This window comes from Ochotona princeps, chromosome 6 (assembly GCF_030435755.1).
Source record: "Ochotona princeps isolate mOchPri1 chromosome 6, mOchPri1.hap1, whole genome shotgun sequence".
In the NCBI taxonomy this organism is placed as follows: Eukaryota; Metazoa; Chordata; class Mammalia; order Lagomorpha; family Ochotonidae; genus Ochotona; species Ochotona princeps.
Genome location: NC_080837.1, coordinates 71,426,145 through 71,441,810, shown reverse-complemented (window position 1 = coordinate 71,441,810; position 15,666 = coordinate 71,426,145). Strand labels below are relative to the sequence as shown.

General features: G+C 47.6%; 1 protein-coding gene across 3 annotated transcripts; it reads right to left on the bottom strand.

Annotated features, from left to right (window-relative positions):
- Positions 1-235: 235 nt before the first annotated feature.
- MAPK1IP1L (mitogen-activated protein kinase 1 interacting protein 1 like) lies at positions 236-11,022 on the bottom strand. Of its 3 annotated transcripts, none has more exons than XM_004584965.4 (4): positions 10,865-11,022; positions 3,397-3,414; positions 1,189-1,887; positions 236-379 (listed from the first exon to the last, which is right to left on the bottom strand). In XM_004584965.4, the coding sequence occupies exons 2-4, from the start codon at positions 3,412-3,414 to the stop codon at positions 368-370; spliced, it is 729 nt and encodes a 242-aa protein (XP_004585022.1). In that variant the 5' UTR covers positions 10,865-11,022; the 3' UTR covers positions 236-367. The 3 variants fall into 3 exon arrangements, with proteins under 3 accessions (XP_004585022.1, XP_058522456.1, XP_058522457.1); XM_058666473.1 differs by having other exon boundaries at positions 3,397-3,418; positions 10,865-11,021; XM_058666474.1 differs by lacking the exon at positions 10,865-11,022 and adding an exon at positions 10,541-10,782.
- Positions 11,023-15,666: the final 4,644 nt, after the last annotated feature.

Genomic DNA, 15,666 nt, shown 5'->3' with positions numbered 1-15,666 from the left:
TTACTTAGGGAGCAAAAGTGACTATAGAAAATACTTGAAATTTGCCAATGAGGTTGTAGGTTCTAACAATCCACATCATTTTAAATCTTTCAACTGCTTCATAATTCAAACAAATTGTATCAATGAATTAATATACTTAATCACTTTACATGAAAACCAAATAAAAATCACATCTGAATGATTGACTCGTCGTAGTATCTGATTGTTCCGTTTGATGCACTGCACATCCAAGTACTCTGAGAGGTGCACGTTGTTCCATCATGAATGCCCTCTAAGGATAATGAAACCAGCAAATGGCATACACGCATTCATGTGTCCGTATAGGTACTTCCAAGAGCAAAGCGTCATCTCTTCAGCCACTGTTAACTTAATGGTAAGACTGCAACAGAGAAAAGAAAGTCAACTTCTACATTTTATAAACAGAGTTTATTAACTCCTTACTGAAGCTTAAATTTACTGCTTAAACATCCGAACAGCATGTAATCGCATTTATTCTGGCAGACTTAGCAAAGAACACATTTTAGAGGCTTTATACACAGAGGGAGCATGTAGCTGCACCACAGAAAGGAGCAGTTCGGGGCACTTTAATCTTGCCTTTACAGCTGAGGGGCATGTTGTGATGAGTTAGCTAACGTGTTAAGAGCTAGCAGATCTTTCCACTCATGCAGCAGCTCAAGGCTGCATTATGGGTTCTCCTGTAGCTTACCTCCAAAGGCAAAGTGGGTGCTTTTCTAGTCAATCATATGCCCAAGACAAACTCTCACACTGAGAAGTCAATCCTACTTCAACTTGGCCGAGGTAAAGCACAAAGCATCACACACTAATCACCCTGGATTCTCAACCTCAAGACTAAGCCAAACAGAGACTGATGGTATTTGTGCTGTAACACTACCACAAAATGCCTAAACACCACATCAGGCAATGGTGAGCACCTCCGAGTTTACCTCAAGGACCCTGGTGAGGGTGTTGTTTATCACACTACAAACTGCTTGGGATCTTTAGGAAGCTTTTGTCCTTGGTTTTCAGTACTAGGAATGCTTAGCTTGTGCTTTACACCTTGCAAGGCTTCATATGAGGTTGTACAATTCACTACTTTTATATACACATCTCCCACCTCTGGCAAATTCTCAATCTGTTAGGTACGTGTACAACTATCAGTGTGTGTTGAGCAACAAACTGAACACTCACATGGGGGCCACCAGGCATTGGCGGAGCACCAGAAGGTCCTGAAGGCACTTGGAAAGGATTACTGGGCGAAGGATACAGTCCTGGTGTAGGATATGATCCTGCAGGGGCAGTATATGGTGCTGGCGGTCCCCAAGCTCCCGGCGGAACAGTACCCCATGGAACAGGTGGTGCTGCTCCTGGGGCTTGGGGAGGAGGAGCGGGATATGGCCCTGGGGACGGATATGGCATACTAGGGGTAGGATACTGCCCTCCCATTCCAGGTGCCCAGGGTCCAGAAGACATGGATCCCCATGGACCTAAAGGACCCGCTGCGGCTGGATCTGTGGGCGCACCATATGGTCTAGGTAGCTCTGGAAAGGGCATATTTGGTGTAGGATATGGCCCTGTGGGCCCAGGGCCTGGCACAGTTGGGGCTGGATATGGACCACCAGGTGGGGGGCATGATGGTCCAGAAGGAGGAAAGGGGGCTGGGGGCCCGGGAGGTGGTCCAGTGGGAGGCACAGCGGGATACATTCCTGTTGGTGCTGGTCCGAAAGGCACGGTGGAGGGTGTTGCACTTGGCGGGAGTCCCGATGGCACAGAAGGCGGAGCACTCGGGGTGTTCCAGGGACTGGAGCCCGGCCAGCCCTGTGCCTGGGCAGACTTGGTGCTGCTCACGGAGGTTTTGGCAGGAGAGTGCTCAGGCAGTGCATCTGCCAACTGCAATCCAAAGCAGACATGTCTTATCGCCTTGATTCAGGACAAGCCAGCCACACCAAGTACAACACTACAGTTAACTCAGGGACCATAAACCACAACATCTGCACAAGCTAAGCCTGCCATTTAAAAAAGCTACTTAATTTGATATAAAGCTTGAGGTTTTACCAAGACTACCAACTTCAGTGCAAATTCCTCAGAGAGTCAAGTCTTCCAAATACAAGTAAACACGCTGTATTTCACTTGTGCACTGTATTAATAGGAAAAACAATAATTAAAAGGACCAAATTTAGGGTCGAGATCTGGACTTCAATCTTGGGTTTACTCCAACCAAAACACATACAGTCTCTAAGCCTCAATTTTGTTTTTAAAAAGTTCCTAGCAGGGGCCCAGCACAATAGCGTAGCACTAAAGTCCTTGCCTTGAACACGCCAGCATCCCATATGGGCACTGGTTCTAATCCCAGCGGCCCCACTTCCCATCCAGCTTCCCGTCTGTGGCCTAGGACAGCAGCTGAGGATGGCTCAAAGCCTTGGGACCCTGCACCCTCGTGGGAGACCCGGAAGAGCTCCTGCTTCCTGGCTTCGGATGGGCTCAGCTCCAGCTGTTGCGGCTGCTTGGGGAGCAAATCAACGGACAGAAGATCTTCCTCTCTGTCTCTCCTCCTCTCTGTATATTTGCCTTTCCAATAAAAATAAATAAATCTTGCTCTCTCTTCTCTCTCCTTTGCCCGCTCTTCTTTGCTCTTCCCCTCTCCCTTCTTTCCTGATCTTCACCACCTCTACCATGTTCCTGCCCCGTTGGAATAAACCTCCTAAGATACCTCAAATAAATAAATAAATAAATAAATAAATAAATAAATAAATAAATCTTAATTAAAAAATAAATAAATAAAAGTTCCTCAGCGCCATCACTGTGAAGCAGGTTATGGTGCCAGAAAGCCAGTTCTAGTTCCAGCTGCGCTGTCCTGATGAAGTGCCCTGTCCAAGTGACTGGAAAGGCAGCAAAGGACAGCCTGAGAGTCCGGTCCCCTGCCACCCGCACGGAGACGCAGCTGCAGGTCCGGGCTCCTGGCCTTGGGGTGGCCCAGCCCTCACTGCTGTGGACACCGGGGGAGTGAACCAGCATAGGCAGGACGTTTTCTCTTCCTCATTAAAGCAACCCTGCTTTTCAAATAAACAACTATTTTTAAGAAGTTTTAAGCAAATAGACTAGACTTAACTTAGTGCCTACTATAATTTCAATAAATGTTGCTCACTAATGCTATTAGGGTAAACAAAAACAATGAAAGCAACACGTTAGAAGTTTCCACTTAAGGATTCATAAACACTAGAGGATATTCTCAATTATGTAATATCAGAGTAAACCAATGCAAATGACCTATCAAAATCATGACCAAAAAGCCCAAGAATCACAAAAAGCATCTCTTAAATTTCAACTTCATATGGTTTACAGGACTATACTGCCTTTCTTAAGAACAAACACTTGTCAAAAATGAATGTATCAACTTACCGAAAACTCTTCAGACATCTTCCTGAAAGAAAAAAAGAAACATTCAAAAATCACTGTTTATCATTTCCTGCGTTTTCTATATTCTGTACATACACTATTTTACTTATCAGGAACCTTCAGCAGTTATGTGCTTTCCTTTATTTAGGAAAATTTCCCATAACAGCTCATTATAGCGTCACCAGCTCCAGTCCCTTCAACAGTTGCATATAACACAACAATAACCTGTAATTTAGTTTACACACTCTTACTGTGACAGTCCACATTGTTGTAAACAACCATACAGGGAACATTTCTGTACAATCCCTTCTGTATGTGAAATCATGTCATCAGGAAAAGAAAAAAAAGCACCAGAAGTAGATTTAAGAGTCAAAAGATGATGTGTGGGGCCCAGCACGGTGGCCTAGTGGCAGCATCCCATATGGGCATCGGTTCTAATCCCAGCAGCTCCACTTCCCAACCAGCTCCCTGTTTGTAGCCTGGGAAAGCAGTCGAGGACGGCCCAAAGCCTTGGGACCCTGCACCTGTGTGGGAGACCTGGAGAGGTTCCTGGCTCCCGGCTTCGGATTGGCGCAACACGGGTTGTTGCGCTCACTTGAGGAGTGAATCATTGGACGGAAGATCTTCATCTCTGTCTCTCCTCCTCTTTGTATATCTGACTTTCCAATAAAAATAAAATAAAAATCAATCTTAAAAAAAAAACAAACAAACAGATGACATGTGCCTAAAATGTATCTGAAAAGCCAACACCAGCTGAAACAGTCACCCTTTTTTCCTAACTTCTTTCACCAGGGATATTGCTATATTTATAAATCACATTAAATTATGATTAAAAAAAACACTGGCAACTTGGGTCCAACATTGTGGCACAGTGGGTTGCGCCATGCCTGCCAAGCGAGCACCTTACAAGAGCAGCTGCTTCAGGTCATGGCTGCTCCACTTCCGATTCAGTGTAACCGGGAAAGTTGTAGATGGTAGTCGCAGTGCTTGAGCACCTGCTGCCCGGCCAATCCCCAGCCACGTGGCCCTCTGGAGAGTGAATCAGCAAACCCAAGATTTCTTTCTCTTTCGCTCTATCTTTCAAATGAATACATGTTTGTTTAAAATTGTAACTTTAGGGCCCGGCGTGATAGTGCAGTGATTAAAGTTCTCGCCTTGCATGTGCCGGGATCCGGTTCTAATAAGCTCGCCAGTTCTAATCCCGGCAGCCCTGCTTCCCATCCAGCTCCCTGTTTGTGGCCTGGGAAAGCAGTGGAGGACGGCCCAAAGCATTGGGACCCTGCACCCTCGTGGGAGACCTGGAAGAGTTCCTGGCTTTGGATTGGCTCAGCTCCAGCCGTTGCGGTCACTTGGGGAGTGAACCATTGGACAGAAGATCTTCCTCTCTGTCTTTCCTCCTCTCTGTATATTTGCCTTTCCAATAAAAATAAACAAATCTTTAAAAAAATAATAAAATTATAACTTTAAGTGGAAGGTAGACCATCTTTTAAACTGCACAGTCCAAGGCTATGGTTAGTACAGAAGCTTCATCCTCAGTGTGAAGATGCTAAGAGCTGGAGCCTTGCAGGAAATCTTTAGGTCTTGGGGCATGCTGTCATGAGAATGAATGAAGTTATTATTTTTTAATATATGTAGAATAGCTTATTCTAAGATTAACTTGAAAGATACATCCCAATAAAAATAAATAAATCTTAAAAGACAGATTTACAGAGGAGAGATAGACCTCAATCCACCAATTCATCCCCAAGTGGCTGCAACAGCTGGAGCTGAGCCCATCTGAAGCCAGGAGCCAGGAGCCTCTTCCAGGTCTCACAAGGGTGCAGGGTCCCAAGGGTTTGGGCCATCCTTGACTGCCTTCCCAGGCCACAGGCAGGGAGCAGGATGGGAAGTGCAATTGCTGGGACATGAACTGGAGCTCATATAGATGCCAGTGTGTGTACAAGGTGAGGATTTTAGCCACTAGATTACTGCGCTGGGCCCAAGTTCTGGTTTTATTACAAGTGTTAAATTTCACAGTCAGGGCCCGGCGGCGTGGCCTAGTGGCTAAAGTCCTCGCCTTGAAAGCCCCGGGAGCCCATATGGGCGCTGGTTCTAATCCCGACAGCTCCACTTCCCATCCAGCTCCCTGCTTGTGGCCTGGGAAAGCAGTTGAGGACGGCCCAAGGCTTTGGGACACTGCACCCGCGTGGGAGGCCCGGAAGAGGTTCCTGGTTCCCCTTCGGATCGGCGCGTACCGGCCCGTTGCGGCTCACTTGGGGAGTGAAACATCAGATGGAAGATATTCCTCTCTGTCTCTCCTCCTCTCTGTATATCCGGCTTTCCAATAATAATAATAATAATAATAAAATCTTTAAAAAAAAAAATTTCACAGTCAAAATTCTTCAATCTTTTACTTTGTTTCCTCTGAATTTTGAGATATATTCACAAAAAACTGCTCTGAGATTTAAACTGTTTTGAACTTACAGTATTTTTATGTTTTAACATCTTACTTACTTAAAATGTTTCAAGTCTTCCAAACAATAATTATTGAATAATCAACCTAACTGGTCACAAGTAACTGGACAAGGTATCCTCACCATTCCACTGCTTATGCACAGGACAATTTACAGACTACACATCACGGAGCAGGCACTGTAGTCCTTTTTCAATGACCGGTTCCAGAGCTCCATGACTCAAGTGTTTATATCACTTAAAGTTTACAGCTAGTGAAAAGGATTTTAACAAGTCACTATGTCTGAGGTCACAAAGCTAGTGACAAGCAGAGGTTCCCATCCAGGCACAGGACCTGGCACTGCAGCACAGCCATGGCTTCCAACCCACTCTCCACCAACGTGCCTGGGAAAGGGGTGGAACAGGACCCTTGCTTCCCATGGGAAGACCCGGATGGACTTCTGGGCTCCTGGCTTCACCTCAGTCAAGCCCCTGGCTATTGCAGCCATTTGGGGAAGGGACCAGCAGGTGCAAGATCACTGTTCTCCTGCTCTGCCTTTCAAATAATTAAATCCTTATCTTAAACAGACAAAAACAAAAACGGGACAGTCTGGCTCGAGAGCCTGGCTCTTCCAGGCAGGGTCTGTATCACTTCCTGCAGGTATATTGTGAGACTCGTTACTGCTCTGCACAATAGCAGTTCAACCCAACTCCAGCAGAAAGAGGCATAGACAGAGAAACATGTTAGCTCCACTGCTTTGCTCCCCAGATGACCACAAGGGCCAGCAGAGCTGGGCCAGGCCAGGGGCCAGGAGCTTGGGCACAAACTCTTGGGCCATCCTCTGCTGCTTCATCTAAGCCATCAGGAGGGTGCCGGATTAAAAGTGGAGCAGCCATGACTCAAACCAGCCTCCATTCAGAGTGCCAATATCATGGATGGCAGCAATACAAAGACTGAACTCCATAATGTATCAAACAAATTTTATTACCAGTTACTTCACTTTTTCTGAATATTTTCATTTTTTCCCCCCAGATCGTTTTGTATAAAGAAAAACATGAGGGCGATGGTGCTGTGGTGTAGTAAGCTAAGCTTCTGCCTGTGGAGCCAACATCCTATACAGGCACCGGTTCATCTCCCAAGTGTTCCACTTTTTTTTAAGGTTCATTTTATTTTTATTACAAAGTCAGATATACAGAAAGGAGAGATAGACAGGAAAATCTTCAAATTATGCTTCAATACAATAAACTGCTAAATACAAAAATGAAAATAGACACAAGACAACTGAATAGTATCCTATAGCCATTCTGAGGATAGAAGCCAGCTGTATATAAACTAAAATTGAAATGTCAATGAAGTAGTCACAGCATGTGGTTAAGAACTTGCATTTTCTAACATATCAGTCACTCAATACCGTGTCAATTAACTCCATAATGTTGGAAACTGTTGTTGAAATTATGTTATGGCTTTTAATTGGTCGGGATGATATTCTGCCAGCTCTGCTTTTGGACCAAAGATGATCTCTCCAAGAAACCGCTGAATTTATCTGGACAATAAGGTGCTGGACTCTGTGCATGGTACATGCTTGCAATGAAAGAGGCATGACTGGATTTGAACTGTAACACTGCAATAAGGTGGAGGAATCCACCATGGGGGAGGGTCCGGGGAGGGGTTGGGGGAACCTCAGAGCCTATGAAACGATGTCATAAAATGAAATGCAATTAAAATACAAAGTCAGATATACAGAAAGGAGGAGAGATAGAGAGGAAAATCTGTCTGTTGATTCACTCCCCAAGCGGCTGCAATCGCCTGCGTTGTGCCAATCCAAAGCCAGGAGCATGGAGCCTCTTCTGGGTCTCCCACATGAGTGCAGGATCCCAAGGCTTTGAACAGTCTTTGACTGCTTTCCCAGGCCACAGCAGGGTGCTGGATGAAAAGCAGGGCCACCAAGATTAGAACCGAGCCCATATGGGATCCTGGCATGTGCAAGGCAAGAACTTTAGCTGCTAGCTATTGCACGGGCCCTTCCCCCGCCCCAACGGTTCCACTTCTAATCCAGCTCTCTGCTCCTGGCCCGAGAAAGCAGTGGGAGATGGCTCAAGACCTTGGGCTGTTGCACTCCTGTGGGAGAGCAAGAAGAAGCTCCAGCCATCAGTTCAGCCCAGCTCTGGCCACAACAGCCATCTGGGGAGCAAACCAGCAGATACAGCTCTGTCCCTCCTCTCGGCAACTCCGCCTTTCCTCCACGGAAGGCAGATACACAGCTGCACTTCCGTGTGGAAGATGAAATTACTGACATTTTTTAAAAGCGATTCAAAATAACTGGATTATGCTAATTAAGATGAGCTTAACTGTAATCTTGAACTTAAAAAGGTACTTTATTCAAATTTTTTCCCCTTTACCTTTTTTACTTCTAAAATTTCCATTACCATTTAATGGCACTATCTACCAAACATAATAATAATAATAATAATAATAGTAATAAAAACATTATTTTCTGAGCAGTAAAACTAACAACTCCAAATCAGTAACAATTTCTTCTGACATTATCACAGGAAAGTAGAACAAAACGTTCTACTAATCCTGAGACATTTAAAGTAAACATGATACTTCGGTCAGGAAGTGTAAGCACTTGAACTCCACCAATGCCCAGTGCTGACAAGCTGTCCTTCACAAGGCCAGCGGCTGCCGCCAGGGAAACGCTGGGTTAGATCACAGCTGTGAGACGGGCACATCCATCCTTCCGCGTCTCTGAAAAAGGCAAGCTTCTAAACAGGAAACCATTGTGCCAACTGTGAAAGTTACAACACTTAGCTATCTTTACAGGTGATTAAGAATAACAATTATCTAGAAATGCAAAACACAGGTTAAGATGTTTATCAAGAAGCAGGGCATGGGGAGCTCAAGGGTAAGTTGAACCTCAGCTTGCAACGCCGGCATCCCATATGGATACTGGTTCAAGTCCCAGCTGCTCCACATTTAGTACAGCTTCCAACTGTGGAAAGCACAGCAAGATGGATTAGTCCTCAGGCCCCGGACCCAAGCAGAAGACCTGGAAGAAGCTCCAGGATCCTGGCTTCAGATGTGGCTATCTGGGAGTGAACCAACAGATGGAAGATCTTCCTGTATCTCTCCTTGTCTCCATAAATCTGCCTTTCAAATGAAAGTAAACAGATCTTTGAAATAATAAAAATAGAAAAAAGCAAAAAGGAGTATCAGAACTTTTGATTTCTCTAGTACGAAGATGTGGGGACAAGGATGGTCTGTACTACACGGAAGCTATAAAATCTGAATAAGGGTATATACTTTCTAATAAACGCTCATTTATCAGCTGATATGCAATGTGTTTTAGATGCTAATGAGAACAATCGTCCCAGGCATGATGCTGGACTATATGATCAGCAGTGGGATTGCCCACAAACTCCTGGGGAGTACTGTCTTCTGGCCAGAAGAACGAGGAAATCAGCGGGGAGAGAGGGAAAGGGCGGCTTCTAAGGTGAGGAGAAGCTGAAAGGCCTGAGAATCAGAATGGAGGGCCCGCGCAGAGGCCGGGATCTGGGAGTCTCAGACAGACCTCAGTGCTCAGCAAGTCACCTGAAGACACCTGGTTCTCCAAGAACCCAGACGGGGCCAGGAATGCTGTGTGCAGATGAGCGCCACAACAGTTCTGGGACAGCAACAGGTGGGCACCACACACACAACTCTTCCTCTCCCTTTGTGAGTGGAGAGAAAGGCCAGTGGCTCAGGTGCCGCACTGCTGCCTGGCTAGGCCGGCGGGTCCTCCCTGGCTGGCAGGACTCTGGGTAAGCTGCCTTTCCGGCCTCACAGGTGAGGGACGGCAGCAGTGGCACCCAGCTCGCAGACTGGCTCTGGGATGTAAACAAATCATGTATATGAGTCCTTGGTAAACAGGAAACACTCCACAAGAATGAGCGGTTAACATCAGTACAGGTGCACAAACCCGACTCTGCTGCTCAAGACACCAATCACTGGAAACGAAACTTTCCCAAATTTGGCACAAAACTTAGTCGGTGGCAGCATCTGAGGTTAGTTATGGCTTCTGTGAATCCCGGCCGAAGGAATATCCACACCCACAGCGGCACATTTACGTGGCTCCCAGCACTCCTCCCCGGCTCTGTTACCTCTGTCTATACAACGCGATCTCTAAATCAAGTGCAAAGATTGCTGAATGCAGCAAGACACCTGTTCCAAGGCTTCTGGTCGGAAAGCAGGTGGGGCGTCACCCACTCCTCCCCGAGAGAAGCGAAGCGCGTTCCCACACACCCGAGTCCACGCAGTGTCCAGGACTTTTTTCCAGGAGGTTGAGACACCTGCGGCCAGAACACTGTCCCTCCCTCCTGTCCCCCACCGCCAGCCCCACCCCGAGACTGAGCAAAGCAGCCCTGAGCGCTGGCCGAGGCCACCTCTGCCCGACACCGGCGCACGGGGTGGGCACGTCCCGGGCAGTGAGGCGACCATGTCGTGTCGCTCCCGTAGGTCTGCTGTGATGCTCCAACCCTGTGTGGGGAACGGTCCTCCCACGCAGAAGGTGCGCTCCCCACGGGGGCCACGAGGGTCCTCCGGGTCAGCGCCAGCACCGCCTCTCGAGGACGCAATGCGCGCCCCCCATCCCCATCCCCGGAGCTGGCCTCGCGCTCCCGCGCCCACCGGACATTAATGAATGGCGCCGGGAGCCCGAGGAGGAACAGGCTCACTGACCTTTGCGGGGCCGATCGAACAAAGGGAGTACGAGATCGACCGCAGCGACCCGGCCTCCGAGTGGGTCGCGCGGGCCCGGGATCGAGGGGGGGAAGGGCGGCCCCGCTGCCGCCCCGCCCCCAGCCGAACCTGACGTCAGGGTGCCCCGATACCTTCTCTCCCGGGGGGCGGGGAGGCACCCCGAAAACGGCGAGGCAGGCGGCCGGGACGCGCGCTTAGCGCGGATCCTCGCGGAGGGTGGGGGGACCGCGGCCCAAGAAGCCCCGACGGCGCCTCGAGGCAAGCCCGTGACGGCGAGCGCCTCCTGCTCGGGAGCAGCCTCACCTGGCCGGATTGGAGCGCCCAGCAGAGTCTAGAGTCGACGATGGGCCCGAGGGACCTGAAGGGTGACGAACGGAGCTCAGCCGGACTGACCACGGAGGAGACGACGGGAGCAGCGGCGGGACTAGCAGAGCGCGAGGCTCCTCCTGGCGCCGGAAGAGGAAGCGCGAGCGCGCCGTCCCCGCCCCCGCCCTGCGCGCCGTCCCCGCCCCCGCCCCGCGCGCCGTCCCCGCCCCCGCCCCCGCCCCGCCGGCGCTGGCCCGAGCGCGCCCCCTGCAGGCCGCCCGGGGCACTCCGGAGGGGGCGTCGCGGGGACCCCAGGCCAGGCGACCCCAGGCCAGGCGACCCCGAGCTCCGCCTGTGTTCCCGCAGGTAGACGGCGGGAAAACTGCCCGTGTGGACCGGACGAGAGCAATCGGGGCACACGCCCGCCGCGGAAAGGGCTAACAGGTTGCCCCGAGAGCAGGTTCTGCAATCCCTAAACGCAGCGGCTTTTAATCAAGCCTGGGATTCGCTTCCTGTGGGAGGAAAACAGATGAAGGATTGCAGCACCTCAGGGCAAGACTGGGGAAAACTCTACAATGAAGACGCTTACATGTGATACATTGATATTTGTTAAAAGATCATGTGTCTTTGCTGATACATACATATATATATAATTTATTTATTTTTTTTTTTTTTGAAAGCGAAAAAGGGAGAGCATCTTCCATTCACTGGCTCACTCCCCAAATGGCCACAACAGCAGTGGCCAGGTTGGGCGCCTAGAACTCCATCTGGGTCTTCCACTTGTCACGACAGCCCTTAGCTTTCTCAGGAACATTAGCAGAGAGCTGGATCAGAAAAGGAAGGGCAGGGACTGGAACCACTGCTCACAGGAGATGCCTGCACGACAGGGGACAGGCGGCAGCTGAACTTGCTGGTCCACGCGACGAGCCCCTGTAGATTTTCTGCAATGTGTCCGCCTCCTTTCATTCCTGCACACACACACACACACTCAAGTACTTACCTTGTCCAGCCAGATGACAGACACAGGTTCCAGCCATTAAAGAGCCTGCTAAATAGTAAAAGTGTCGTAATCTTTTATGCAAATATATACATTATGGGACACACGTATGCTATGTATCTATATAATGTATTATTTATATATACATGGAATTATTTATTTGAAAGAGTGATATAGAGCGACAGGGAGGTCTTCCATTGCTGATTCATTCCCCCCAAAGCCAGAAACTTCTTCTGGGTCTCCCATGTGGGTGAAAAATCCAAGGCTTTGGGCTGTCCTCCACTCGCTTGCCAGACTCCAAGCAGAGAACCGGATGGGAGGTGGAGTAGCTGAGACACAAACCAGCACCCAAATGGGATCCTGGCACTTGAAAGGAGAGGATTGGCCAATTGAGCCATTGCACTGGACCCTCTATTGGTATTTGAGGCAAAGTGAAACACCAGTGATTACGGGTTTTTTTTTTTTCTCCAAGATTAGGTGTTTTATTATTTGAATGGAGCAGCCAGGACTAGAACCAGCACCCATGTGGGATGCCAACACTGCAAGGCAGAGAACCAGCCTGTTGAGCCACCACACTAGTCCCAGGGATTACGTTTTGGTCTTGATGTAAATTTTATTTTGTTCATGGTAGTTGTTTCATACATTAACTGATTTTACATACTTCTTGAAATATTAAGCTCCTGATTAAGCTTTTTGATAAAAAAAAAAAGGTTCATACCCAGGTGGATCACCTGTCTTCCCCAGCGCTCAGGCTCTGTGACTCTAAGGGACAGTCCCCAACGTTCCCTGCCTACAGCAGGCCAGTCTGGAGCACCACGGGATTCTGAGGTCACTTTGCCCCAGAGGACTTGCCCAAATGCTGCCCTGCCTGGCTCATTTCTCATTTGGACTTCTTCAGGATGCTCTGCAATTCAAGGCCCACCCTAGCCAATCCCTTCTCGAACGTGTTTTTAGTATCAGACTGTAAGGTTTGAAGACTTCCCTACCTCCTCTGGCCCTCTTCCCTGTTAGCCTCCATAGGTGACTCCCTCCAGAGAAGTCTCTCCCAGATCTGTGGACAGCAGCTGCTTCCGGAAGACCCACACTGACACACTGAAGCCTAACGGTGTCATAATACATCCAAATGTGTTAGCATACATGCAAAGTTGCATGTATAATGTCAATATATACAACGTTTTCAAAATGAGACAAGAGCTTTGGATTTTACATATGAAGTTTAATGAAGAAGTGAAAATTTTCTGATCAACTTATGTGAATTCACATCCAAAAAAAAATTCAACTTCAGGATTAGAAATAACAAATGAAATCATTTATTTGCTTTGGGTAAGTAGTGGGTCATATAAGATTGGTAACAATTATAGCTACTACTTAAGCTATTTATTCAGGCATATATTCCTCATATTTGCTTTATACTGAATTTTTTCTCTAATAAAGCATAATTAGAGTAGATTCTCAGTATTACCATGGCTATCAAATCTGAAAGTTTATATTTGACTACAACCATGGTAAAAAGCGATCATCTCTATTTCCTACAAATTGTAGCAATTTTTAAAGATTTATTTATTTTGTTACAAAGTCAGATATACAGAGAGGAGGAAAAACAGAGAGGAAGATCTTCCGTCCGATGATTCACTCCCCAAGTGAGCCGCAACGGGCCGGTGCTGCGCCGATCCGAAGCCGGGAACCAGGAACCTCTTCTGGGTCTCCCATGCGGGTGCAGGGTCCCAACGCATTGGGCCGTCCTCGACTGCTTTCCCAGGCCACAAGCAGGGAGCTGGATGGGAAGTGGAGCTGTCGGGATTAGAACCGGCGCCCATATGGGATCCCAGTGCGTTCAAAGCGAGGACTTTAACTGCTAGGCCACGCCGCCGGGCCCAAATTGTAGCAATTTTTAAAGAAAAAAAATTTAATTTTTTTTGAAAGTCAAAGTTACAGATAGGGAGCGGAATGGACAGAGAATCTTCCATCTATCGCTTGTTCACTCACCAAATGGTCATAAGTGGGGCTGTGCCAGGCCAGAGCCAGGAGCCTGAGGCCTCTTCCAGGTTTCCCACATCGGGACAGCGCTATCCTTCATTACTTTCCCAGGTGCATTAGCAGGGAGCTGGATTGGAAGTAGAGCAGCCAGGATGCAAACCAAACCTGTGCCCATATGAGAGGCCGACACGACAGGTGGCAGTTTTACTGTGTGCTGCAGCACTGATCCCAGAAGCACTTTTATTTAAGACTTATTTTATTTGACAGGCAGAGTTACAGAGAAGAGAACATGGAAAAAGAGGTATTGTCCATCTAATGATTCATTCTCTACATGGTTGCAATGGCTAAGAGTGGGGTCAAGCAGAAACCGGAAGCCTGGAACTCTGTCCGGGTCTTCCTTATGGATGGTAGGGACCCATGTTCTTGGGCTTTCACTGCTTTGCCAGGCTCAATAGCAGGGAGTTGGGATCAGAACTGGAGCAGCAGGGACTTGAACCGGCACCCATAGGGGATGCTGGTATTGTAAGTAGCAGTCTGACCTGCTATACCTCAATACTGGCCCCAAATGGATTTTTTTTTTTTTAAGGAAAGTGAGGCAAAATGTCAATTTTATACAGACTCTAAAATGTTAGGAAGAAATGGCAAATGTTCATCTAGTTGTAGAACTACACTACAAATTCAAATTGTGTTGTTTTTGTCTGTTACCACAAGTGAATGTAGTAACACAGGGTCTACCATGAAGGATATTCTGAAAACCTATCATCGTGTTAGTCCTTGCGGTATATGTCCATTATTTTCCAGTGTGCTCCAAGGGTCACTTCTCACCGAAGGATTAACCTTCAGGAAGTCAAGCTTCTGGGAAATGGAGAGCAAAAGTAAACAGTGCACACTGTATCTCACCATCAAGTTCAAAACCCTTGTAAGCGATGGTACCAGACCTTCATCCTATCCTTCAAGAACTGATGATCTTAACAACTGAGCCACATCAGCATGGTCTTTTACTCACTAGTGACTGAAGAAAAATGGGTGCTCTTTAAAGATTTAAGGTTAAGAAAAAGAAGGGAGAAGCCAAAGCACTCCTGGGAAGGTGGGTGCTTAATGACAGCTCAAAAAAACTTTCACGAAATCACTCATGCTGGAAGAGAAGAATGAACAACAAGACTGCTGTGGTGAGAGGAGGCTCTCTGTTGAACTTCCTTGGAGCACTCTTATTCAAAGTAGATGCCATTTCCTCCAGAAACCCAACAAACAAAATGCCTTGAGCACTCTCCTGAAACTATTTCCATATCCAATACTCTTAACCAATGCACTTCCGCTTGATAGCCATTGCTTTGATTGTCTTTTGTTGTCAGAGTCATACTGGTTAAGCCAAATTTTACCTGCAGTTAGAACTCTTTGAAGGAGGATGATCTTGATCCTACTTGTTTGAAATTTCCACAGATAGTTCTAGTGTTGTATGCAGCTGATCCGGCTACGAGACTTTTGGCACATGTCAAGTGGAAAGTTTGCTCCACTTTAAAAATTTTCATTCAGGGTTATATAGTCCAAACAGTAGAGATATTGACGGTGTTGTCTCCTTCTGCTGTTACTTGCTGGTCCCTTTCATCATGGCAGGCATCAGATTACTTTTTATCCTCACAAATGGACGTAGATGGAGTGCAGCTGCGGAGTTCATCTTCGACGTCATCTCGCCCCTCCCTGAAGCGATTAATCCACTTGGAGACTGCTGATTTCTCCGGGGCATTGTCCCCATAGACCTTCCGTAAAGCATCCATGACTTCATCATTCTTCCACCCAAGCTTCACCATGAACTTGATGTTTCTTC